Source organism: Alnus glutinosa, chromosome 13 (genome assembly GCF_958979055.1).
Source record: "Alnus glutinosa chromosome 13, dhAlnGlut1.1, whole genome shotgun sequence".
Taxonomy (NCBI): Eukaryota; Viridiplantae; Streptophyta; class Magnoliopsida; order Fagales; family Betulaceae; genus Alnus; species Alnus glutinosa.
The window spans coordinates 20575437-20600069 of NC_084898.1; the positions used below are offsets into that span (position 1 = coordinate 20575437).

The 24633-nt window shown below is 34.7% G+C and overlaps 2 protein-coding genes and 2 long non-coding RNA genes across 4 annotated transcripts; all 4 read left to right on the plus strand.

Moving 5' to 3' along the window:
* Window positions 1-1266: 1266 nt before the first annotated feature.
* LOC133853674 (receptor-like protein 56) lies at window positions 1267-3815 on the plus strand. The gene is made up of 2 exons (XM_062289670.1): window positions 1267-1632; window positions 1942-3815. Exons 1-2 carry the CDS (start codon window positions 1269-1271, stop codon window positions 3813-3815), a joined length of 2238 nt encoding a protein of 745 aa, XP_062145654.1. The 5' UTR covers window positions 1267-1268.
* A 1221-nt stretch (window positions 3816-5036) lies between these two features.
* Window positions 5037-6854, plus strand: LOC133854955 (uncharacterized). The gene is made up of 2 exons (XR_009896892.1): window positions 5037-5452; window positions 6676-6854. It is a non-coding gene; the product is annotated as an uncharacterized LOC133854955 (long non-coding RNA).
* A 4559-nt stretch (window positions 6855-11413) lies between these two features.
* LOC133853658 (uncharacterized) lies at window positions 11414-12381 on the plus strand. The gene is made up of 3 exons (XR_009896697.1): window positions 11414-11528; window positions 11788-11943; window positions 12153-12381. It is a non-coding gene; the product is annotated as an uncharacterized LOC133853658 (long non-coding RNA).
* Window positions 12382-18069: 5688 nt separating this feature from the next.
* On the plus strand, window positions 18070-20963 carry LOC133853786 (receptor-like protein 9b). The gene is made up of 2 exons (XM_062289813.1): window positions 18070-18564; window positions 18870-20963. Exons 1-2 carry the CDS (start codon window positions 18108-18110, stop codon window positions 20891-20893), a joined length of 2481 nt encoding a protein of 826 aa, XP_062145797.1. The 5' UTR covers window positions 18070-18107; the 3' UTR covers window positions 20894-20963.
* Window positions 20964-24633: the final 3670 nt, after the last annotated feature.

The window sequence follows — 24633 nt, forward strand, 5'->3', positions numbered from 1 at the left end:
AATAATAATATGGGGTTTTTTTTAGTAATTTTGATTGGATTCCAATTAAAGTATATGAATTGTTATCAAATTAAAGATTATGAATAACCATTTCATTTCACTATCTTTTATTCCCGGTAATAACTATTTAATTTTTTAATAGAATACTCATTCTGCAAACCAAACAAGGCCCTAACATTTTTTTAATCTTAATCATATGTATTTTAAATAACTATTTATTGTAATTAAATGCTCTATATTATAACACCTCAGTAGATGCATCTTTTTTAAACGCAAAATTTGAATATTTTATTGATAAAAAATGCATCTAACTTTTACCAAGTCGTCATTCATATAAAATAAATTTGATAATCTAAAGAGCAGCCCCTCAATAACATTTTTTTTTTTTTTTTTCATGAATGATTTGGCACTTGCCACTTGCTAACATGGCATTGCATTCGAGGATTAACATGGATGCTAGCGTGTTAAATAAGATATGTGTGACACGTTAACTTTGACGATAAAGTGACAGAATGACCTATTTTAAGCTTTGGCAAAACTTAAGGACTTTATTCTTGAAATTAAAAACTCAATGACTAAATCCAAATCAAATGAAAACCTAGGGACTAGATATAATTTTTCCCTTTTTTAAATAGCCGAAAGTAACAATTTGGATTGCTGCAATACTAAGGATGCGTTTGGGAACTACGATTTAAAAAATTGCGATTTGAAAATACAAAAAAATCTGCTTTTTCAAATCACAGGTAAGATGATGCTTTTTTAAAAACGCGAAATTTTAAAGGCTAAACTGTGATTTTGCCAAACGTTTAACTGCGTTTTTAAAAATTATATTTTTAAATCACACATTTAAAAATTATTATTTTAAATTACACTTTTTAAAATTACAAACCCAAAGAGACTCTAATTATTACTAGTAACGTGTTTATTTGAATTTTCCACGCTCAAATTCAATGCAACATGAAGACGGAATAGGTCTATCTAACTATCTCAGTTCCCCCACCTGCATCGACATTTAAAGCTTTTACGTGCTTCTTGGTTTGGAGTATTCGATCGGTACGTCATAATTTCAAGTTTAGAAACGAAGCAGCTGCAATTTCGAAAAACTAAGAAAAATAAAAGGAAACCAAAAGTACTGCGTTGTTCATAAATGTATATAAAGGCAGAAAATGCGCGCGTGGACTAATATTTTCAAGACTTGCCAACAATATTGCATTTTATATATATATATAAAGGCAGTTTCCATAGTTTAGAATAGAATCACTTTAGAAATGGAGACTTGTTGTTTTGCTAAAAATGTCATTTTTGTTTGGGCTTTGGCTTTCATCGCTTCATCCCCTTTGGCTTGTGTTAAAGCAGCTGGATGCACCAAAGAACAGACGAGAGCTCTCTTGGAGATCAACAACGCCACAAATGCTTCTTCCCTTGCGGGCTGGGACGGAAGGAATTGTTGTGAAGCGAACGGAATCTATTGTGATGGTATTGCTGGAGGAGTTGGGGCAATATATTGGGAAGGGGAGTACAACGACGCTTCATCAAGAAGTACATGGTATCCAAATGTAACCTTGTTCACCTTATTTGATGAACTCGAAATACTAGTACTGCCTAACATGCAAATTGGAGGAAGCCTTGAAGGTACGTGAGAACTCTTCCTTTCCTCTTTTTTCTTTTCTAATCCCATAATAATTTGTTCAGCTTCATTTAATTTTATTTGCTCAATTCATTTTGGCTAATTCCTGAAATTCTAAATGACTCTCAATTCATACCTTGAGATCTTTTAGAGAATCCTACCTTCATAGAGTTTCACATAATTCATAATCAGTCATAATATTTTCTAACCTCAATATTAATTAGGTTGTTCATTATTTTGATGCCTTCTAAGCATATACATGCATAATATCCTACATTGGAACTCATTTTTCACACTCGATCACTTTGATGCAGCTTTTTGCGAACTGAAGGGATTACAATATCTGGAGTATTTGAATCTTATGGATAATATACTGGAAGGCGTTATTCCCTCTTGTCTTGGGATGATTGGAAACCTTCAATATCTTTTTCTATCAAATAATCGTCTTTATGGTAATCTACCTCCATCAATATTCTCCAACCAAAGCAAGATTGTGTATTTTCTAGCTTCGAACAATCAATTAGATGAGGTTTTATCATTTTCTACTTTTGCCAATGCTTCAAGTCTCCAATACCTTGATCTTTCAAGCAACTGCAATTTGGAAATTGAAACAGAATCTCCCTCATGGGTTCCAACCTTTCAGCTAAATTATCTGAACTTGGCGAATTGCAGCCTCAACAAGAAGAATGGTCACGTTTTCCCAAGCTTTATCACCGCCCAAGTTGCCTTGGAATCGCTAGACTTGTCTCACAACTTAATAGAGGGAAGCATACCTTGTCAGTTGCTATTCAACACGAGTATCACAGGTTTATCCTTGAGAAGTAACAAAATTGATGGTTCACTTTTTCTTGGTTGCTTTGCTAATCGAACTTCATCACTTCAATTATTTGACATGTCAGATAATAATGTCAAAGGTTCTCTTCCCGAAAATATTGGACATCTTCTTCCAAACTTATCCCATGTTGACATGTCCTTCAATGCATTAGAGGGCATCATTCCTTGGTCTTTTGGTAATCTAGAAGCATTAGACCTTTCTAATAACAAGCTCTCAGGGACTATACCGCAAAGTTTGACTAGAAATGGCACTCTACTGGTATATCTAAATCTATCAAACAATAGATTGGAAGGAGAAATGCTCCCAAGGGACACCAACATGACAAGCTTGGAGTGCTTGCAACTCGGCAGCAATCAATTTCAAGGAATGATCTCACCCGCAATATCAAACAGCCCCTATCTACTAATCCTAGATATTCGAAACAATAACTTGTCTGGTAATATTCCAAAGTGGTTGTATGATCATCCTCACTTGGTGGAAGTTCTTTTAAGTGGAAATCGCTTTGAAGGTCACCTACTTCGAAGAATGTGTCAAATGGAATTTTTGCAAGTTTTCGATATCTCTGATAATCATATTTCGGGAGGTATTCCCTCCTGCCTTGATAACATTACATCTTGGAAGAAGAGTTCTCCAAGGTCTAATTGCCGAAGCTATTACATAGAAAATGGTCAATTGTTTTTCGCGATGCGATCAATGAGACAACATCCTCTATTCGAAATTAAAATGGCCTTGCGAATAAAACATGAGGTATATGCTTACAAAGGTATCCCACTCTCATTGATGACTACAATTGACATGTCATCTAACCAATTGACAGGTAACATTCCTTTTCAAATGGGAGAATTGTCGCAGCTTCGGTCCTTGAACTTGTCGAATAATTTTCTAATGGGCCCCATTCCAAATTCTTTTCAAAATTTGAAAAACGTGGAGAGCTTGGATCTTTCCCACAACAAGTTGAGTGGGAGAATCCCTTTTGAATTGGTTGAAATGACTTCTCTATCAGCATTTAGTGTTGCCTATAACAATCTTTCTGGAAGAGTCCCATTTGAGCGGCAATTCTCAACTTTCGAGTCGCAATTCTATGATGGAAATCCAGATCTATGTGGAGACCCTCTGCCGAGAAACTGCTCAACTACAAACCAACTTGAACCTGGACATGAGGAAGAAAAGGAAGAGAGTAGAATAATTGATAGCCCTTTATTCTTCTATGCATTTGTTGCTGTCTCTTATGCATTCGGATTTTGGGTTTTCTTTGGGATCCTAATCATTAACAAGAGTTGGAGGTATATCTATTTTAGAGCTGTGGACAGAATTATTGAGTCATGTTTTGAAATACTCTCCAAGTATCAGTGATTCACATCCATATATGTACTTCAAAGTAATGCTTATCTTTAATAAAGATGTTGTATTGCAAAGTGCTTCTAGCTTACACTTGCAAATAGTTGTGTACAAGTTGCAAGGGTTCTAGAATTTCATTCTAGCCTGAAATTTCATTTTCATGGGAATTGTTGCACCTTAAAGAATTTGAAATCAATTTAGCTTAGTTTTGATTTTGGTAGGAATTGTTGTCGATTGAAGAATTATGGTTAATGCTTTGCTACATATTTCCAAGCAATACATCCAAAGTTCGCCATGACCTCAACTACACATTTTTTAATAGGCAAACCAAAATTATCTTTACAAAAAAAAAAAGCTATTGAAGACCACACATTTTTTGTTTTTGTTTATCAAGGAGAATTTTTATGAGACACTACACAGGCCTCTCTATCAATGCACAAAGTCTATTTTGACTTGGTATTGCAGCCACAGAACTTGCTTTGGCCTCACTGTATGAAGATCCCAAATCACAAGTACTACTTGAATTAGAGTCACAATAATGCCCATGCACCTTGTTCTTCTGATCAATCAACAGTGCCTTACATTTATACCAACTGCTGAAGTTTCATAATGATTTATTCCAAAGAAGGCATTGCCACCGGTGAATTTGGAGTGCTCAAACCATCTTCTTCCAAATTATCTCTTATCCTAGACAGAATGTTATAGGCCAAGTTTCCAAGAACACGAGAATATGCTTCTAGAATTTAATGCCCAACATCCTATAAGAATTGAGAAAGGCAGATTAATTAAGAATCTTTTAAATGGGAGAGTGTAATTACCTTGGGATGAGTATCTTGGATAATGGCCAGCACAAGCATTTCAAGCAAAACATTTTCATTGATTGATTTGGCAGCCTTGAACACTTGATGTACCACTCTTCCTTGGTGAAACAATTTCTTTCTGGATTGATTTAGCAAAACAGGGTATGGCTATAACACCCCAGAAAAATTTAGCTTTTTAAATAGAACCCAAAATAAATAAATAAATGAGATTAAAATTGTTTTGTAAGATATAGTATAGCCCATGGGTTGTAAAGGCCCTTTCATTCAGACTAGTTTCTTGGCCTTTAATTATTCTGCTGACCCATTTATGTTAAGGCCATGGACAGCCACATATAAAGCCCATGATTTAAAACATCATTTTATTTCCATCCTCATGGAAAATAAAAGAAAACTCTAGAAAACAATTATATTTTTTTTCCCGACCTTGCCTTCAAACATAAGCCAAATTTTAATACCTCATTATACACGTAGCAGCAGCTCATCTTCTATCTGCCACTTTTCAATCTCCTTCCCACACGTTTCGGACATGCACAAGTTTTTGCAGAAATTTGCCAACGCACGACCACTTCTATTTCTTATTTTCTTTTTCTTCCCCTGCCTCGGCTTCTCCTTTCTAGTTCCTTCTTTTCCTTTCTTTTAGAACACAACCGAGAGGAAGAGATGTGGGAGAGACCGAAAGAGGGAGAAGAAAGAGAGAGCCGGTGGGTGAGCCACCTGTTGGGGCGGACGGGAATGTTGGGCCGGTAGGCCACGGCTTGGCTTCGGCAAGGCCACGGGGAGTCTGATTTTTGGTACTTTCTCAGTACCCAAACCAAGAGGAAACCGTTTTAGGTTAGTCGAATTCTCAAACATTGATTTTAAATTGATTGGTTTTGATTTTTCTGCAGGTTTTCAGATGGGTTTTGTTGGATTTTTTTTTTTTTTTGTAAATTTTTAGTTTTGGGTATTGTTTATGGAGAATTTTTTTTTCCTTAGAGGCAGAATGGGTTTCGGGTAATGGGAAACAAAAATCTGGGTTGGTTTGGAGATGAAATCGGTTGGGTGTTGTTGATTAATTGAGAAAACTTTTTGCTTTATGAAGAATTTTTGGTAGAAAAAAAGGAAGACAATCAGAGGTTTATAATTTTTGGAATTGTTTTGAAGAAAATCTATGGGTAGGCTTCCGGGTATGAACCTTCTTGAGAATTTAATTTCTGGGTTTGTTTATCTTTGATAGTTTAATGGTTTTGGAGAAATAGATATGTACTAATGGTGAGAAAAGTGGGTTTTTTGGTCTTGAATCTAGGTTGTGAAAATTTTTTTTTTGTAATAACGGAATGTATAGACAAATTTAAGAAAAAGCAAAAACTAAAACATGACTTAGTATGAGGGGGTATTTTATTCTGGTTGTCAATAAGTTCCAGACCTTATTAAAAAAAAGAGATTATGGGCCATGTCAAGGTTGATATGTATAGCTACTGATTTGCTTTTAATTAGCCAATATATGCTGCATTTCTTGGTCCCTACTAATTTATTGTGCCTACTTCAAAATTTGTACCTTGAGGTGTTAATTTAATCTTCTACAGAGTATGTTAATTGAGCCTCTTAATGATGACAAAAAGATGTACAGATTTTAACCCCCATTGGAAATTTGTCACTAAAGCCGTGTAGTTATTCTAGTCTAATAAACTAAAGATCATTGAGCAGGAATCTCAAATACAAATAGAAAATTTGAGAATTATTAGACGTAGATGTAGAATTTATCTCCCTATGCTATTAAATGAACATCATTGGGCTGAACCCATTTTTAATATCATTAGCTTGCTTCTTTGTGCCAAAAATGGTTACATGCCCGGATGACTACTACATTACCAGTATGCACCTAATGTGGTAGACAAAACTTACACATTATGAATGATGATTACATATGCACATTTATTATTGATGCTGATATTTCTATATGTGGACTCTTGAAAATTCTAAAATACCAAACTGTGATTTTTATACACCCAGATGTTCTGTTGTGTTATTTACTGAGTTTTCAAACTCACCCCTTACCCCTACAACCTTTTCAGGATACAATAAGCCGGATTCACTTTTTGGTAATGGCATAGACCTCGCTAAGGGTAATAGAACGTTGGGAGACTGATGTAATCTTTATATTGTATAGTATGTTTCCCTTTTAGAATTTATAGCTCTGTAAAGAGCAACTCTTATGTACATATAAATAAAATAGATGGTTAAGATCTATATCTATTAGAGGCGTGCTTTATGTAAATATATTTTTTTTAGGCTCAAGTTCGCGTTTCCCCTTATATCCCAAAACGGGGGCGTGACACTAGCCATTTGCACCATTTTGCTTAGTAAGAACTAACTCAACCATATAGTTGGTCGGGGAGAGTAACCAGTCCATTTCTCTTTGCCATTTGCTCTTCCTTTCTTCCGGCAGTGGTTCTAATTTTCACAACTCCCCAAACAATTATTATATTCTTAATAGTTAAGAGAAAAAATAATTATTCTTATAGGTCACATTATAAAAACAAAAGTAGTTTTCTAAGGAATAGCTAGGGCCCCAAGTTAATCATAGAAGGGAAATGATCCTGCATTATATGCTACCCACACAAGAAGGAAAAAGTAAATAAATAAATATTGATAACAAAAATATTGTTATGAATATGAAATTTTACGTGGAGCAGATATTAATATGAGAATATATAATATGGTAGGATATTTTCTTTATGTTAGAATACATGTTATGATTTGATACTTACCTTACAGAATAATTATTTTTTAGAGGATTGATTGTAATTGACGGTAATCAATTCAAATAATTTGATTACCATTTTTTTTTTCCACCTTTACAGTTGTAATATTTTCTATTTAAGCACGATGAAATAATGATAAGGTATGCAAACAATTAATTTCAAACTTTGTATTTGAAAAGGTTTAGGTTCTCTTTAACAAATTTAAAGAGTTTAGGTTTCCTCAAAACCTAACAAATCATCTCATTACATATTTGTAAAATCATTCAAGTAACTGAGTCCATTTTGAAAGATTATTCACAAGATTGATGAGTTTTAGCAGGTAGAGGCTGATGGCGCAAGTTTTTAACAAGGACAGTCTTGGGCAAGGCAGCCCTTGTAGCCAGGGCAGTCAAGACAGGTTTGCGTGTCGGGTTCTGGTCATCCTGTTTGACCCGTGAACCGTTAAGGGTCAACCTTGACATGACCCGTTTAGCTAAAAGGGTCAAACACTTCAACCCTAACACAACCTACTTAAATAACAAGTTGACACAACATGACCCGTTTAACCTATTATATAATAAAGTCTATAAAAATAAAAACACAAATTTAAACAAAAAAGGAAAAAAAAAATCATATTGTTTGAATAATCATATTATTTCACAATTGAAATATGAAGCATTGAGTTGTTTTATTGTTTACTTGTTTTGGTTCAACTTCAAGTTTGAAAAAAAAAAAAAAAAATCCGTTATTTTTTTTTAGTCTTTGCCTTTTTTGTTGAAGTTCTAACTCAATAAAAGAATTTTTTAGTCTTTGTCTTTTTTGTTCAAGTTCTAATTTAATAAAAGAAATAGACTTGTTTTGTCTTTTGTGAGTTTGTTTAGTTTAGTCTTTACTATTTAGATAGTGAGAGAAAAGAGAGGTAACATGATTATTTAGATTTAATTTTTAATGTAGAAAAAGAATTTTTAAATATACGGGTCAAACAGGTTGACCCATGGGTCAAACGAGTTGACTTGATAATGACAATTTTATTAAACGGGCTAACCATTTTATGACCCGAACCATTTTAAGCTTAACTCTAATCTTTTAATTTTTGTGTAGAGTTTACAAGTCATGTCAAAAATTAATAGCCTTGCTGGTAGCAACTATTGCTGGAGGGTATCTAAACTTCATACCAGGTGGCGGCTGAAGAGCTTGCCACAAGAGGGAGGACACGGCTCACTGCTCTGTAGGTCTTGCGAATTGGGCAGTTTCTTGTTTTTAACCAAGCATTTCCCAGCGGCCCGTGTTTTGATACATTTCCTTCCTGCATAGGGCATGATTAATTATTTATTTGAAATTGAGAGCATAGGGCATGATTCAACAAGCATTTTTACATATTTTTCTGTGAGTTGCCGGATTGGTCCGTTGCCTGTCAAATTATTTCCTCTACATTGATGCTCGTCACAATTTTCAAGTGAGGTTTATAGAATGACACTAATGCAATATCTCAAACAATTATCTGTATAAGATGAAATTATGAATTAATTTCCTAAACTGGATATTCGAAATCCCAGAACAGATTTTATTAGAGGATAAACCTCAGCAACAAGTTAACCACTCATCAGCATCAACAAGTCTGCAGCAACCTCACCATCTCTGCATCAACAAGTCTTCCACAATCACAAGTCACCATTGCAGCAGCAAGCCATCCCTCTGGTCAAGCCATTCCTCAACCCATACCACCATGTTATTAACCTTTAATTTATCTCTTTGTACTCTGGTCTTTACCTTTTAATTAAGTCTATATATTAGACTACTTTGTAATCAAGCATGTAAGGAAATCAGTAAAGATGTAGTCCTTTGTTTACCTTCGTGTTCTCTCCCTCTTCCATTACAGATATCCATCTCCTTCTCTTTATTTCTAACAAGGTGAAGGCTCGGGTTCTGGAATGTCACTATGAACATTAGATCTCCCTGAGAGTGGAACAACTCCATCCTTCCCATGAAAGAGGCTAAACGCCATGTCAAAATTGGGCCTGAAGAAAATAAAACACAGTCAATCCCAATATCAAAGCATATTGATAAATCATCATTTATTAATAAAGATTAAGAAGAAACTAAACAAATGGTAAAGCGAAATAAAGGAGAAAAGAAATAGAACTTACAGGAATGAGGAAATTAGCTGAAGAGAAGGAAAAGCAAGTGGGTTTGTTGATGTTCCTCAAAAATGGACATCTCTGAATGTCCTTTACATCAAAAGGGGCATTCAGATGCCTCCTCTTTCATCCCCTTAAACAAAAAAGCTATCTACTCCTCTTACAAAGCAATTTACCTGCAAAGAAGATGAAATATGACAAAAAGGATAGTAATGTAGTTAGCAACAATGTACTTCTGGGTGCTACCTAAATAGTTACAGTGAAAAATTACTTTTGAAACAACAAAAACTTTGTAGGTTAAGCACAAAATTGACACAACTAAGTTCTATGCTATATAAATTACAGAAGATGACGTTACCGGTTACACTCACATGAAAAAATAATGAAGTTAAAAATATCATTAAAGACTAATTGCTATCCTCAATATGAAAGCAGTAGTGTTTGATTCTTCTTCTCAAATTAGATTTGATATGATCTTTGGTTGACCGGTTCACAAAAATTCTAATTCTATTCAATTCATGGGTTTGAATTGAATTTGAATTCACCCTTTTTTTTCTTGCTCCAAGCACATGAATTGGGCTAAACAAATTCCATTTTAATACATTTTGTCCAATTCATGGGTTCCGAATGGTATGTCAATGACACAAACCAGTACAACTTCTTGTAACAGAGATTCATAAACCAGTAAACTAGGAAGCAACAAACACCTGAGTTCTGCTAGCCAGAAAAATAAATAAATAAATAAATTAAAAATTAAAATTAAAAACCTAATTATTTGCATCATGCTGGACACAGCTCAAAACTCATAATAACAAGAACAACTGTTTCATAAAGTTTCCATAAGGGAACAATGTCACCATTATGGTTATCCCAATCTCAAAAACCTCTTGAAGCCCTGTATCCAATGACTTACTAATCAAACAGCTCAATGCCTCCATCAGTAAATTACTATGGTTTGGCCAACTGCCAACTTATGTTTCAACACAGAGAACAGGGGGCAGTATACATACATAGAAAAACAGCCATATATTTTTCAAACGCAATGAGATACTAATGACATGTAGATGTACAACTTCAAATAACATGCATATTTTCTAGTGTCAATGAGCTTTAACCCAAACAACATCTCTTTTTCATGTAAGAATAAGTTGAACGCTGAGGTTATGGGTTCTAGACTCAAAAGGAGTGTGTGTGGATGTGATGTAGGAGAAACCCGTGAAATAGATCTGTTTGTGCTACAGATATTTCAAGATCAAAATCACTGCCAAGAGGCTGGTCTTCTAGGCTATACAGCAATGGGAAAAGAAAGAAAATAAGTTTCTCTACTGAAAATTATCAAAGCCGAGTAATAATTAGCCACAACAATTAAAGCACACTCTTCTAGCCTCGAAAATCTAATAAAAACTACATCCTAATCCTTGAAAATAATAAAAAATCTCAGCCATCCAAAATAACCTAGATGGCTATATGCAAACCTAGATAAACTCAAACACACACACATATAAATAATGCTATATGCAAGGCTCATATTTCCCTCTTATCCTTCCAAATGTGACATGATTTTTAAATTCATCATTGGATCAACCCTAATTTGAATTACTCTTGTATATTTTTTGTAGTTGGGCTGCTGCATCCGCCAATGCTTTTTTATAAAATTGCTGTACTTATCAATTTTATTTTATTTTGGATGAATTAATCATCAAGTATTCACGATTAACAACATAAGCTTGGAAAACTGTCTAGCACGAAAGAGTCAAGTATTCACAATATCCATACAACCTAAAACTTTTGCAGCAAACAGGTCACCACGAATGCAAAATTTAACACGTCACTAATTAGCGACGTGTCAATTTTGCACGTCACTAATTTTCGTTTTCTCTTTCTATATATATATAAAATTTCCTTTTTCTTTATCTTCTCCCCTGCTTTTTCTTTCTTCTGTATTCCCGTCCCCAACGCCTCTCTCTCTCTCACACACAGTGTCGTCGGCCGTCCTTCTTCCGGCACGTTCTCTCTCCTGCAGTTTCTCTCTACCCGGCGTTCTCTGTTCGTATTCTCTCTCTCTCTCTCTCTCTCTCTCTCTCTCTCTCTCTCTCTCTCTCTCTCTCTCTCTCTCTCTCTCTCTCTCTCTCTCTCCATCTGTACATTTTTATGGGATTTGTTATATGAGATAGGATAACAGGTAATATAGTTTAAAAATTCCATTGTTTTTGATTCCGCTTATTCTTGGGTTATTTTGGCTCCCCTTTTCTGAGAGATTTTGTTTTGGTTGTATAATATTTGGTTTTGGTGTATATTGTTGTAGATCTGCTCTGTTTGCCTTTGTTCTCTGTAGTCTTTGTTTATTGCATGTGCCGGTGTAGATCTGCTTCGTTGCTGTTATTCTGAATGTTGTGGGTTCAGTCGTTCAGAGAGATGAAAAAAGTTTGGAAACTTGCAGAGAATGGAGAGTGAAACCGAGGTATTTCTGATTCAGCTTTCAATTCAATTTTTTTCTTTTCTTAATGGGTATTTCTGATTTTTGTTCATTTTGTTTTAGTTAATTGGATTGACTGTTTGTTTGGAAGTGATTTGGGGTTGCGTTTCGATTAGTTTTATGTGGAAGAAATGAATGGGTGTGTGAAACATAGAATTTTAGTTTGAATTGTTTGCAATTTGTTGTCAGTGCAGAGTAAGGCTGAGCAAGAATGTGGTTCATCGGAGGGTTTGAGGAATGGGAGTCATTGGAATGTAGTGTCTGCTCACATGTTGCTGTGGTTAGGAAATAGAAATCAAATTCTGGATTTTTGTGTATGTGGTTAGGTGCTGCTCACATGATCGGAGGAGATGCAAGATCAGAGCATCCTGTTGTAGTGAGATTTTTGATTGCAGACAATGAAGACAAGATTTTTTATTTGAACTGGAAAAGATCTTAAAAAAAAAAAAAAAAAAAAAAAAAAAAGAGCAGAAGCGAAAATAGTTTATGTTCTTTCTTCTTCTTTTTTTTTTTTTTTAGGAGAAATTTAACAATTAATGATGTCCCAAACATTTGACACGTAACTAAAACAATAATAATTTTTTTAAACGGGAATTTAGTGGCTCGCTAAATTTAGTGACATACCAAAATTAGCACGTAGCTAAAATTCCGTTGGCGACTTACAATTTCGAGAAGTTGAAAACGTGTCACAACATTTAGTAACGTGTCTAATTTGACGCGTCACTAATTAGTGACGCGTTACATTTGGCACACCACTAAATGTAGTGACGTGTCAAATTGTGACGTTAGACACGTCACTAAAATTATAATTTTATATAACAATAAAAATTGGTTGTGCTTACCCGGTTATTAACCGATTTTTTAAAATGTAATAACCGGTAACTGCAACCGGATACTTGGTTATCCGATTATCATGTTGCAGTTATTTATTCTCAATTTTTTCGATTAATAATTATTAACAGTTATTAACAGTTATCGGTTATTTTATTGTTAATAACTATCCGCTTGTGCACCTTTACTTCCCACGGTAGACAGCTACCATTCAGGGACATCTCTTTGTGTTTTTTTTTTTTTTTTAACTCTTTTCTTGGATTAGACGTAGCATGATGTCTTGTTCTCCTTTCTTTCTTTTTCATTCTGTTCACTGTGATGGCCGTAACTGATGGCTTGTTCTTTTCTTTTATTTTGTATGTTTTTAATTGAATGTGTATTTTTTTTAATATAAAAAAAGGGGGAGATGAAGATATATATATATATATATATATATATATATATATATATATATATATATATATATATATATATATATATATATATATTGTTAGTTTTTCAAATATCTCATGTCTTTATAATTGGTATCTCAGTCTTTGTGCATTGATAAGATATCTAAATTTTTCCGCTACATCTTGTAACAGTCAAATTGACTATTTAGGTGTTTAATGAGAATTAAAGAAGAAAATAGAAAGAGAGATGAATGAGAGATCAAAGGAAATGTAAATTTGTATTGAAATAGCAGAATAGGAGATCTTGGCACTTTGAGGGGCCAAGGAACATCCAAACGATCCAAAGGATTACAATCAATTTCGATGCCTCCCTTCTCATCTTAGCTTCCCTTTTATAGTCTAACCCAATACCCCCTAACCGAAGCTAACACTATCCAAACAGAGTTAACGGAAATGAACTATCAGAATCAATAGGAGTCTTAACGGTAATACTAGAATTACTGAAATGGATGGCCAACTATAAGCGCACATGCTGCATGACGTATGGCCTTGTGTAGCTGCCAAGTCACTTCCTCACGTCCCTTAAGCCCTTCCACGTGTCAACAGTAACGAGCTCCAGTTGGCAGACTGTTACACATCTGAAGCTTAATAATTTATTCATCTCATGCAAATTACTCTTTGTACACTATCAAAAGCTCACTCAAGTTTTTTTTTTTTTTTTTTTCACAAAGATAGTCAAATTGACCAACTCGCTAGTTGAACCTAAAACCTATAAATTCTAGCATTCTTTATAGGTTACAGCACCAAGAATAAATAACAATAAATTCTCATAAAATATGGATAAAAAGTCCACTGTTGAATGTGCTATTAAAAAGTTATTGCACTTGTCTCTATAGAAAGAGTCTGTAACCAAATCATTGCGGAAATTCACGGTTACTAACAGATTAAGTTAAAGAATCAAATGTGTTGTTTCTCAGATGGAGTGTATCAGATGATGGTGGCTAGGCCCTAATAAGATAAGGTTTGACTTTTGACTCATCAAACAATAATTTTTCTTTTATTAGAAAATTCAGTTGTTTTAAACCTTATCAGTGAACTTGTTGCCTTAATTGGGCAAGCTTTCACACACGACATGCATATCATGAGTTGAGCAAATTTTCTAAATTCTTATTCTGCAGAGAAATTTTTGCTCATAAATTACTAAACTCTCAATTATATTTTTTGAATATTTTTTATTTGTTATTTGATTGTTTTATTAATTTTAAATATATGCATGATTTGGAGTTACCATTAGGAAAAAAAAAAAAAACCTGCTATTTTCTCCAATTTTTTAAGTTTTTGTGTGAAGCATTCGGACGGCTGTAGCTTTCATTCGGACACGCTAATCAGTGTATTTTTTTTTAGCGAAGCACATCTAGACGTGCAAGTATGGCGTTCGGACGCACAACCCAAGGTGCTTAAAACTCTAGTTTCTTCTTACTCACCGCCGTCATCTATTTCTTTGCCTTGAGTTTTTCCTTCTCCCTCCCGTTTTCTCTTGTTTTTCCTCTTGAGACGCTGGTGTTTTTATTTTTTGGTTCTCTTGTATTATCTCATCTCACAATTTATCCAGGTATGTCATTCTTCTCCCTTTCATTATGTGGTTTGTTTTAGATTATGTTTTTGAAAATGTAGGGATTATGGATAATGTGTTATTTTGAGAATATATGCTTGATGATTCATTATGCTGGGGTTGGAATATGTTTAAGCTCGTGGCATTGTTAATTAGTGTTGGCATTTAAGTTGTGCATGTGATTTTACTTTGTGGCCCATATTAGTTTTTGCATGTGTTATTTTTTTTATTTTTTTATAAATTTTTGGGCATACATGTCACGTAACTATTAAAGTGCATCTATATTTTTTGGTCTAGCATTTTTTTTTGGAATCTAACTTGTGTTTTGGATAATCGGTGCTTTTTGGGATATATATATATATATATATTTTGGTCATGGTGGCCCCATTCGACTTCATCTACATGACTTTTCATGAGAACGGGTGGCTGAGTCCGTTCAGTTCCAGCAACATTTATCCTCGACTCGTGCGTGAGTTTTACAAAAATCTGAAGATAAATTCACATTCTGTAGCAGTCTCTGGTTTTAGAGACCAAGGTTCGCAGGACACACATCAGGATTGACCCTGAGCTCATCAGCTCGGTCACTGGCGTACCACTATCTCATGCTTTTGTGTAACGCCCCGTCTTTTACAAAAATGAAATGAGTACGTAAGTGAAAATTTTGATTTTTATGTGATATTACGATTTCATCAGAGTTATAAATTGGCAACAGAATGTATTTTTATTTAACAATGACACGTCAGAACTTCTAAATAAAATACTTCAAAATAGATTAAAAAGTGCGTAATTAAACAATTACACAAAGATAGTACCGGTGCCACATATTTGGCACAGATAATTTACAACCCAAAATATCATAATGTGATTATTACAAACCAATTAACTGAAATATAAATATTGTTCTTTGGATAATAACCTAAGGAACTACAACATAGTAGTTCACAAAATGGAGGCAGTCTAGCCTCAAAAGACTGCCACTAGGATCCATCTAAGCATCTGGATAGTCCTGATACTCTTCATCCTCAAATCTTGTATTAATAAATAATATAGAGGGAAACAATAATACAAAAATACCTAAGTAAGTCTGCTGTTTCCAATAATATAATGAATGCTGATTTTTTATGAAATGCAACACAATGAAATAACATAAAATAAAGAATATATATCTCTGTATTGCTTTACATATTTGGTTGCATGCTTGGTTGCCGTTAATTTTAGGAGTCTATATTATTTTCAAATTACTTTTGAATAATGCTTTACGTGCTTCTTGATTTGGAGAAAACAGAGACTTAATATATATGTATATGAACTACTTTTGAATAATGCTTTACGTGCTTTTCGGTTTGGACAAAACGGAGACTTAATTGCCATTTGTCAAATTGGGTCTTGAGGCATAATTTCATGTTTATATATATATATTCTCATTCCTTTTGACACAACGCGTTTTAAAGTCGTGATAGCCATAAACATATCAGAACTCCGTAGTTAAGCGTGCTTTTGTGAGAATAGTATCAAGATTGGTGACCTCCTAAAAAGTCTTGTTGGAGTGAGTCGTTGCACAAATAAAATTTGAGAGGATCTTAATCTGTGGGTCTCCTCCATTTCCTTCGTCACACATCAATACTTCTCCCGAATTCACGGCATAAATCATGGAAGTCATGAAAAGGGATTAAACGACTATGCAATTGCATTATGAACTACTTTTGGACAAATTTTCCAATGGTGAGTATTAGTGCTTCCCCGGCCCCACCTAGACATTTATATATATATATATATATGAAGTACTTTTGGACAAATTTTCTAATGGTGAGTGTTAGTGCTTCCCCCGGCCCCACCTAGACATTTATATATATATATATATATATGAAGTACTTTTGGACAAATTTTCTAATGGTGAGTGTTAGTGCTTCCCCCACTTGGACAAATTTCGAAAAAGGAAGAAAAAGAAAAGGAAACCAAAAGTAGTTGATACATGTTTGTAATTTCCAAGCTATTTCCAATACGCACTACTGCTCTCCAGAAAATGCGTGCGTGGATTATTCAAGACTTGCCAACAATATTGCATTATATATATATATATATATATATATATATATATAAAGGCAGCACTGCCATCATTACCGCATAGTTGCATCGACCAGAATAGAATCTGTTGAGAAATGGAGTCTTCTTGTTTTGCTAAAACTGTTATTTTTGTTATTCTTGTTTTGCTATTTACAATTTCCAAAAAAGAAAGAAAAAGAAAAGGAAGAAAAATGCTCAAATTATGTGTAGTTGACTAAAGTTAATGCATATGGTAGAATCCAAACGGAAGCCGATGGTATCACCTTTTTCATCTGAGCATTCACAATTAAGATGATACTTTTTTAAAAATGCGAAATTTTAAAAGTTAATTTGCGATTTTATCAAACGCTTAACTGCCTTTTTAAAAATCACTTTTTCAAATCGCACATTTTAAATTACACATTTTAAAACTACAAATCCAAACAAACCCTAATTATTACTAGTACAATAGTGCTTCCCCCACCTAGACATTTAAAAATACTAGTTTTGGCTAAAGCTTTTAAGTGCTTCTTGGTTTGGGGTCTTGGGTGATAATTTGAAGTTTGAAAAGAAAAAAGAAAAAAGAAAAAAGAAAAAAGAAAAAAGAAAAAAAAAAAAAGAAAAAAAAAAAAAAAGGGAAACCAAAAGTAGTTGTAATTTTGAAGCTATTTCCAATACACACACTGCTCGATCTCCAGAAAATGAGCGCTTTCTGCGCTTGGATTATTCAAAGAATTGCCAACAATTTAATATCTTTTCCGTAAAGAAAATCATACACTCAATTAAAGGAGCCATGCATTAACCAATCAAATATTGTTCCGTTCGATCAAAAAGCTTTAGCCATACTAAATTACTAATCCTATTTCATGCTAAGTGTGATGGGCCATAATTATTTCTCCTGGATTCACGGCATCAATCACGGGAGTCATGAAAGGAGTGTCCCCACTCCCGAGTCCCGACGACGACCATTGTTTTCAAGTCTTGAAATGATGCATGTGAGCTTTTACGTCAACGTACAGGAAGATGGATAATTGGAATTGAGAAGAAATTTGGCTTCAATTCATAGATATATAAATTTCATAGACACATACGTGCTTCTTGGTTTGGAGTATTCGATCGGTACGTCATAATTTCAAGTTTAGAAACGAAGCAGCTGCAATTTCGAAAAACTAAGAAAAATAAAAGGAAACCAAAAGTACTACGTACGTTGTTCATAAATGTTGTAATTAATTTCCAAGCAATTTCCAATACACATTACTGCTCCCCACAAAATGCGCGCGTGGACTAATATTTTCAAGACTTGCCAACAATATTGCATTTTATATAAAGGCAGTTTCCATAGTTGCATCGATCAGAATAGAATCACTTTAGAAATGGAGACTTGTTGTTTTGCTAAAAATGTCATTTTTGTTTGGGCTTTGGCTTTCATCGCTTCATCCCCTTTGGCTTGTGTTAAAGCTGGATGCACCAAAGAACAGACGAGAGCTCTCTTGGAGATCAAGAACGCCACAGTTGCTTCTTTTCTTTGGCGTTGGGACGGAAGGGATTGTTGTGAACCGAATGAAATTGAATGTGATGATATTACTGGAGGAGTTTGGAGAATGGATTTGGGAGGGGCGTACGCTTCATCAAGAAGTACATGGTATCCAAATGTAACCTTGTTCACCTTATTTGATGAACTCGAAGAACTAACACTGTCTGACATGCAAATTGGAGGAAGCCTTGAAGGTACGTGAGAACTCTTACTTTCCTCTTTTTTCTTTTCTAATCCCATAATAATTTGTTCAGCTTCATTTAATTTTATTTGCTCAATTCATTTTAGCTAATTCCTGAAATTCTAAATGACTCTCAATTCATACCTTGAGATCTTGTAGAGAATCCTACCTTCATAGAGTTTCACATAATTCATAATATATCAGTCATAATATTTTCTAACCTCAATATTAGGTTGTTCATTATTTTGATGCCTTCTAAGCATATACATAATATCCTACATTGGAACTCATTCTTCACACTCGATCACTTTGATGCAGCTTTTTGCGAACTGACGCGATTAAAATATCTAAATTCTTTGGATCTTACGGATAATAAACTGGAAGGCGTTATTCCCTCTTGTCTTGGGATGATTGGAAACCTTGAAACACTTCGTCTATCAAATAATCGTCTTAATGGTAGTTTACCTCCATCAATATTCTCCGAACAAAGCAAGATTATGGATTTTCAAGCTTCGAACAATCAATTAGATGGGGTTTTATCATTTTCTACTTTTGCCAATGCTTCAAGTCTCCGATACCTTGATCTTTCGAGTAATCGCTTTCATGGTAATCTACCTCCATCACTATTCTCCAAACAAAGCAAGATTCAGTCATTTTATGTTTCGGCCAATCAATTAGATGGGGTTTTATCATTTTCTACTTTTGCCAATGCTTCAAGTCTCCAATACCTTGATCTTTCAAGCAACTGCAATTTGGAAATTGAAACCGAATCTCCCTCATGGGTTCCAACCTTTCAGCTAATTTATCTGAACTTGGCGAATTGCAGCCTCAACAAGAAGAATGGTCACGTTCTCCCAAGCTTTATCACCACCCAAGTTGCCTTGGACTTGCTAGACTTGTCTCACAACTTAATAGAGGGAAGCATACCTTGTCAGTTGCTATTCAACACGAGTATCAGAGTTTTATTATTGAGAAGTAACAAAATTGATGGTTCTCTTTTTCTTGATTGTCATGCTAATCGAACTTCATCACTTGTATTCTTCGACATGTCAAATAATAATGTCAAAGGTTCTCTTCCCGAAAATATTGGACATCTTCTTCCACACTTATACAGTGTTGACATGTCCTCAAATGCATTACAGGGCATCATTCCTTGGTCTTTTGGTAATCTATCTTTTGAAGCATTAGACCTTTCTAATAATAAGCTCTCAGGGACAATACCGCAAAGTTTGACTAGAAATGGCACCCGACTGGTATATCTAAATCTATCAAACAATACATTGGAAGGAGAAATGCTCCCAAGGGACGCCAACATGAAAAGATTGGAGTGCTTGCAACTCGGCGGCAATCAATTTCAAGGAATGATCTCACCCGCAATATCAAACAGCCCCTCTCTACTAATCCTAGATATTCGAAACAATAACTTGTCTGGTAATATTCCAAAGTTGTTGTATGATCATCCTCGCTTGGTGCAAGTTCTTTTAAGTGGAAATCGCTTTGAAGGTCACCTACTCCGAAGAATGTGTCAAATGGAAAGTTTGCAAGTTTTCGATATCTCTGATAATCATATTTCGGGAGGTATTCCGTCCTGCCTTGATAACATTACATTATGGAAGAAGAGTTCTCCAAGCTCTAATGGCTCAAACTCTTTCATGGAAAAGGGTCCACTGTTTTCCCTGGCACATCCAGCAGCACTAAGGCCTAAATTCGAAATTAAAACGGACTTGCGAGTAAAACATGAGGTACATGCTTACAAAGGTATCCCACTCTCAATGATGACTATAATTGACATGTCATCAAACCAATTGACAGGTAACATTCCTTTTGAAATGGGAGAATTGTCTCAGCTTCGGTCCTTGAACTTGTCGAATAATTTTCTAACAGGCTCCATTCCAAATTCTTTTCAAAACTTGAAAAACATAGAGAGCTTGGATCTTTCCCACAACAAGTTGAGTGGGAGAATCCCTTTTGAATTTGTTGAAATGACTTCTCTATCAGTATTTAGTGTTGCCTATAACAATCTTTCTGGAAGAGTCCCATTTGAGCGTCAGTTCTCAACTTTCGAGTCGCAATGCTATGATGGAAATCCAGATCTATGTGGAGACCCTCTGCCGAGAAACTGTTCAACTACAAACCAACTTGAACCTGGACATGAGGAAGAAAAGGAAGAGACTAGAATAATCGATAGCCCTTTATTCTTCTATGCATTTGTTGCTGTCTCTTATGCATTCGGATTTTGGGTTTTCTTTGGGATCCTAATTATTAACAAGAATTGGAGGCATATCTATTTTAGAGCTGTTGACAGAATTATTGAGTCATGTTTTGAAATGCTCTATCAGTGATTCATAACCATATATATATATATGTACTTCAAATTTATGCTTATCTTCAATAAAGATGTTGTATTGCAAAGTGCTTCTAGCTTACACTTGGAAGTAGTTGTGTACAAGTTGCAAGCGTTCTAGAATTTCATTCTTGCCTGAAATTCCATTTTTATGGGAATTGTTGCACCTTAAAGAATTTGAAATCAATTTAGCTTAGTTTTGATTTTGGTAGGAATCGTTGTCGATTGAAAAATTATGGTTAATGTTTTGCTACATATTTCTAAGCAATACATCTAAAGTTTGCCATGACCTCAACTACACATTTTTTAAGAGGCAAACCAAAATTATCTTTACAAAAAAAAAAAAAAAAAAAGCTATTGAAGACCATACATTTTTTGTTTTTGTTTATCAAGGAGAATTTTTAGGAGACACGCTAACACAGGCCTCTTTGTCGATGCACAAAGTCTATTATGACTTGGTATTGCAGCCACAGAACTTGCTTTGGCCTCACTGTATGAAGATCCCAAATCACAAGTACTACTTGAATTAGAGTCACAATAATGCCCATGCACCTTGTTCATCTGATTAATCAACGAGTGCCTTAAATCTATACCAACTGCTGAAGTTTTGCAATGATTTATACCAAAGAAGTAAGGCATTACCACCGGTGAATTTGGAGTGCTCAAACCATCTTCTTCCAAATTATCTCTTATCCTAGACAAAATGCTATAGGCCAAGTTTCCAAAAATACGGGAATATGCTTCCAGAATTGAATGCCCAACATCCTACAAGAATTGAGAAAGGCAGATTAATTAAGAATCTTTTAAATGGGAGAGTTTAATTAGCTTGGGATGAGTATCTTGGATAATGGCCAGCACGGGCATTTCAAGCAAGACATTTTCTATGATTGATTTGGCAGCCTTGAACACTTGATGTGCCACTCTTCCTTGGTGAAGCAATTTCTTTCTAGATTGATTTAGCAAAACAGGGTCAAGCCATTTGCACCATTTTGTTTAGCAGGAACTAACTCAACCATATAGTTGGTCGAGGAGAGTAACCAGTCCATTTCTCTTTGCCATTTGCTCTTCCTTTCTTTAGGCGGTGGTTCTAATTTTCACAACTCCCCAAACAATTATTATATTCTAAATAGTTAAGAGAAAAAGTAATTATTCTCATAGGTCACATTATAAAAACAAAAGTAGTTTTCTAAGGAATAGTTAGGGCTCCAAGTTAATCATAGAAGAGAAATGATCATGCATTATATGCTACCCACAAGAAGGAAAAAGTAAATAAATAAATATTGATAACATAAATATTATTATGAAAATGGAATTCTACGTGGAGCAAATATTAATATTAGAATATATAATATGGTAGAATATTTTCTTTATGTTAGAATATATGTTATGATTTGATACTTACCTTATAGAATAATTATTTTTTAGAGGATTGATTGTAATTGACGGTAATCAAATCAAATAATTTGATTACCATATTTATTTTTATTTCCACCTTTACGGTTGTAATATTTTCTATTTAAGCATGATGAAATAATGAGAAGGTATGCAAAAAATTAATCTCAAACTTTGTGTTTGAAAATGTTTAGGTTCCTTTTAACGAATCTAAAGAGTATAGGTTTCCTCAAAACCTAACAAATTATCTCATTAAGGGTGCGTTTGGGATTGCAATTTCGTAGACAATAAGTGCGATTTTAAACCAAATCCCAGAATATAAATCGTTTGGGAACTGTGTTTTTAAAAAATGCGATTTGAAAACGCAGAAAATCTACTATTTCAAATCGCAGGTAAGATGATGCTTTTTTGAAAACGCAGAATTTTAAAGGCTAATTTGCAATTTTAAATGCTAAACTGCGATTTTGCCAAACACTTAACTGCGTTTTTAAAAATCATTTTTTTTAAATCGCACAATTTAAAATCGTGATTTTAAATCACACTTTTTGAAATCGCAAACCCAAACGGACTCTAAGTATTTGTAAAATCATTCACGTAACAAACTCCCACTAGAAAGATTATTCACAAGATTGATGAGTTTTAGCAGGTAGAGGCTGAGGGCATAAATTTTTAACAAGGGCAATCCTGCACAGGGCAGCCCTTGCAACCAGGGCTATCAAAACGGGTTCGCGTGTCGGGTTCGAGTCAACTCGTTTGACCCGTGAACCCGTTAAGGGTCAACCCTAACACGGTCCGTTTAACTAAAAAGGTTAGACTCTTTAACCCTAACACGATCCAGTTAAATAACAAGTTGACACGACACGACCCGTTTGACCCATTATATAATAAAGTCTATAAAAATAAAAATAAAAACACAAATTTAAACTAAAAAAAATCTATAATAACCTACTTGCAGCAACTACAGCCCTACTTGCAGCAACTACAGCCGGAGGGCATCTAAACTTCATACTAGGTGGTGGCTGAGGAGCTGTTGCCACGAGAGGGAGAACACGGCTCACTGCTCTGTAGGTCTTGCCAATTGGGCAGTTTCTTGTTTCTAACCCAGCATTTCCCAGTGCCTCGTGTTTTGATACATTTCCTTTTTGCATGGTTGATCAGAAACAAAAAGAAGTCTCGGTCAGGTTTGCAACATGTAATTAATTATTTATTTGAAATTGAGAGCATAGGGCATGATTCATTAAGCATTTTTACATATTCTTCTGTGAGTTGCCGGATTGGACCGTTGCCTGTCAAATTATTTCCTCTACATTGATGCTCGTCACAATTTTCAAGTGAGGTTTATAGAATGACACTAATGCAATATCTCAAACAATTTTCTGTATAAGATGAAATTATGAATTAATTTCCTAAACTGGATATTCGAAATCCCATAACAGATTTTATTATCCCAAAGCACCAATGCATTGGTTAACAAACCCTTGTGCAATTTTTCCCAAAATCACTTCCTTTTTCAGAATAAAATGTTAGCCTTGGCAAAAGGATGTAAATCTACCTCAGAAGAGGGTTCCCTCTTGCTGGACGGCTCAGACTTCTTCTGCTTCTTCCACTTCTCAGAGAAGTTAACAAAACCAAATGGCCCTCCCAGTCCAAATGCTGACAAACTTATGGTGGCTGCTTTTGTTGCTAAAGGGTTGAACTGAGGTGTATTAGAGGATAAACCTCAGCAACAAGTTAACCACTCATCAGCATCAACAAGTCTGCAGCAACCTCACCATCTCTGCATCAACAAGTCTTCCACAATCACAAGTCACCATTGCAGCAGCAAGCCATCCCTCTGGTCAAGCCATTCCTCAACCCATACCACCATGTTATTAACCTTTAATTTATCTCTTTGTACTCTAGTCTTTACCTTTTTGTTAAGTCTATATAGTAGACTAGTTTGTAATCAAGCATGTAAGGAAATCAGTAAAGATGTAGTCCTTTGTTTACCTTTGTGTTCTCTCCCTCTTCCATTACAGACATCCATCTCCTTCTCCTTATTTCTAACAAGGTGAAGGCTCAGGTTCTGGAATGTCACTATGAACATTAGATCTCCCTGAGAGTGGAACAACCCCATCCTTCCCATGAAAGAGAGGCTAAACGCCATGTCAAAATTGGGCCTGAAGAAAATAAAACACAGTCAATCTCAATATCAAAGCATATTGATAAATCATCATCTATTAATAAAGATTAAGAAGAAACTAAACAAATGGTAAAGCGAAATAAAGGAGAAAAGAAATAGAACTTACAGGAATGAGGAAATTAGCTGAAGAGAAGGAAAAGCAAGTGGGTTTGTTGATGTTCCTC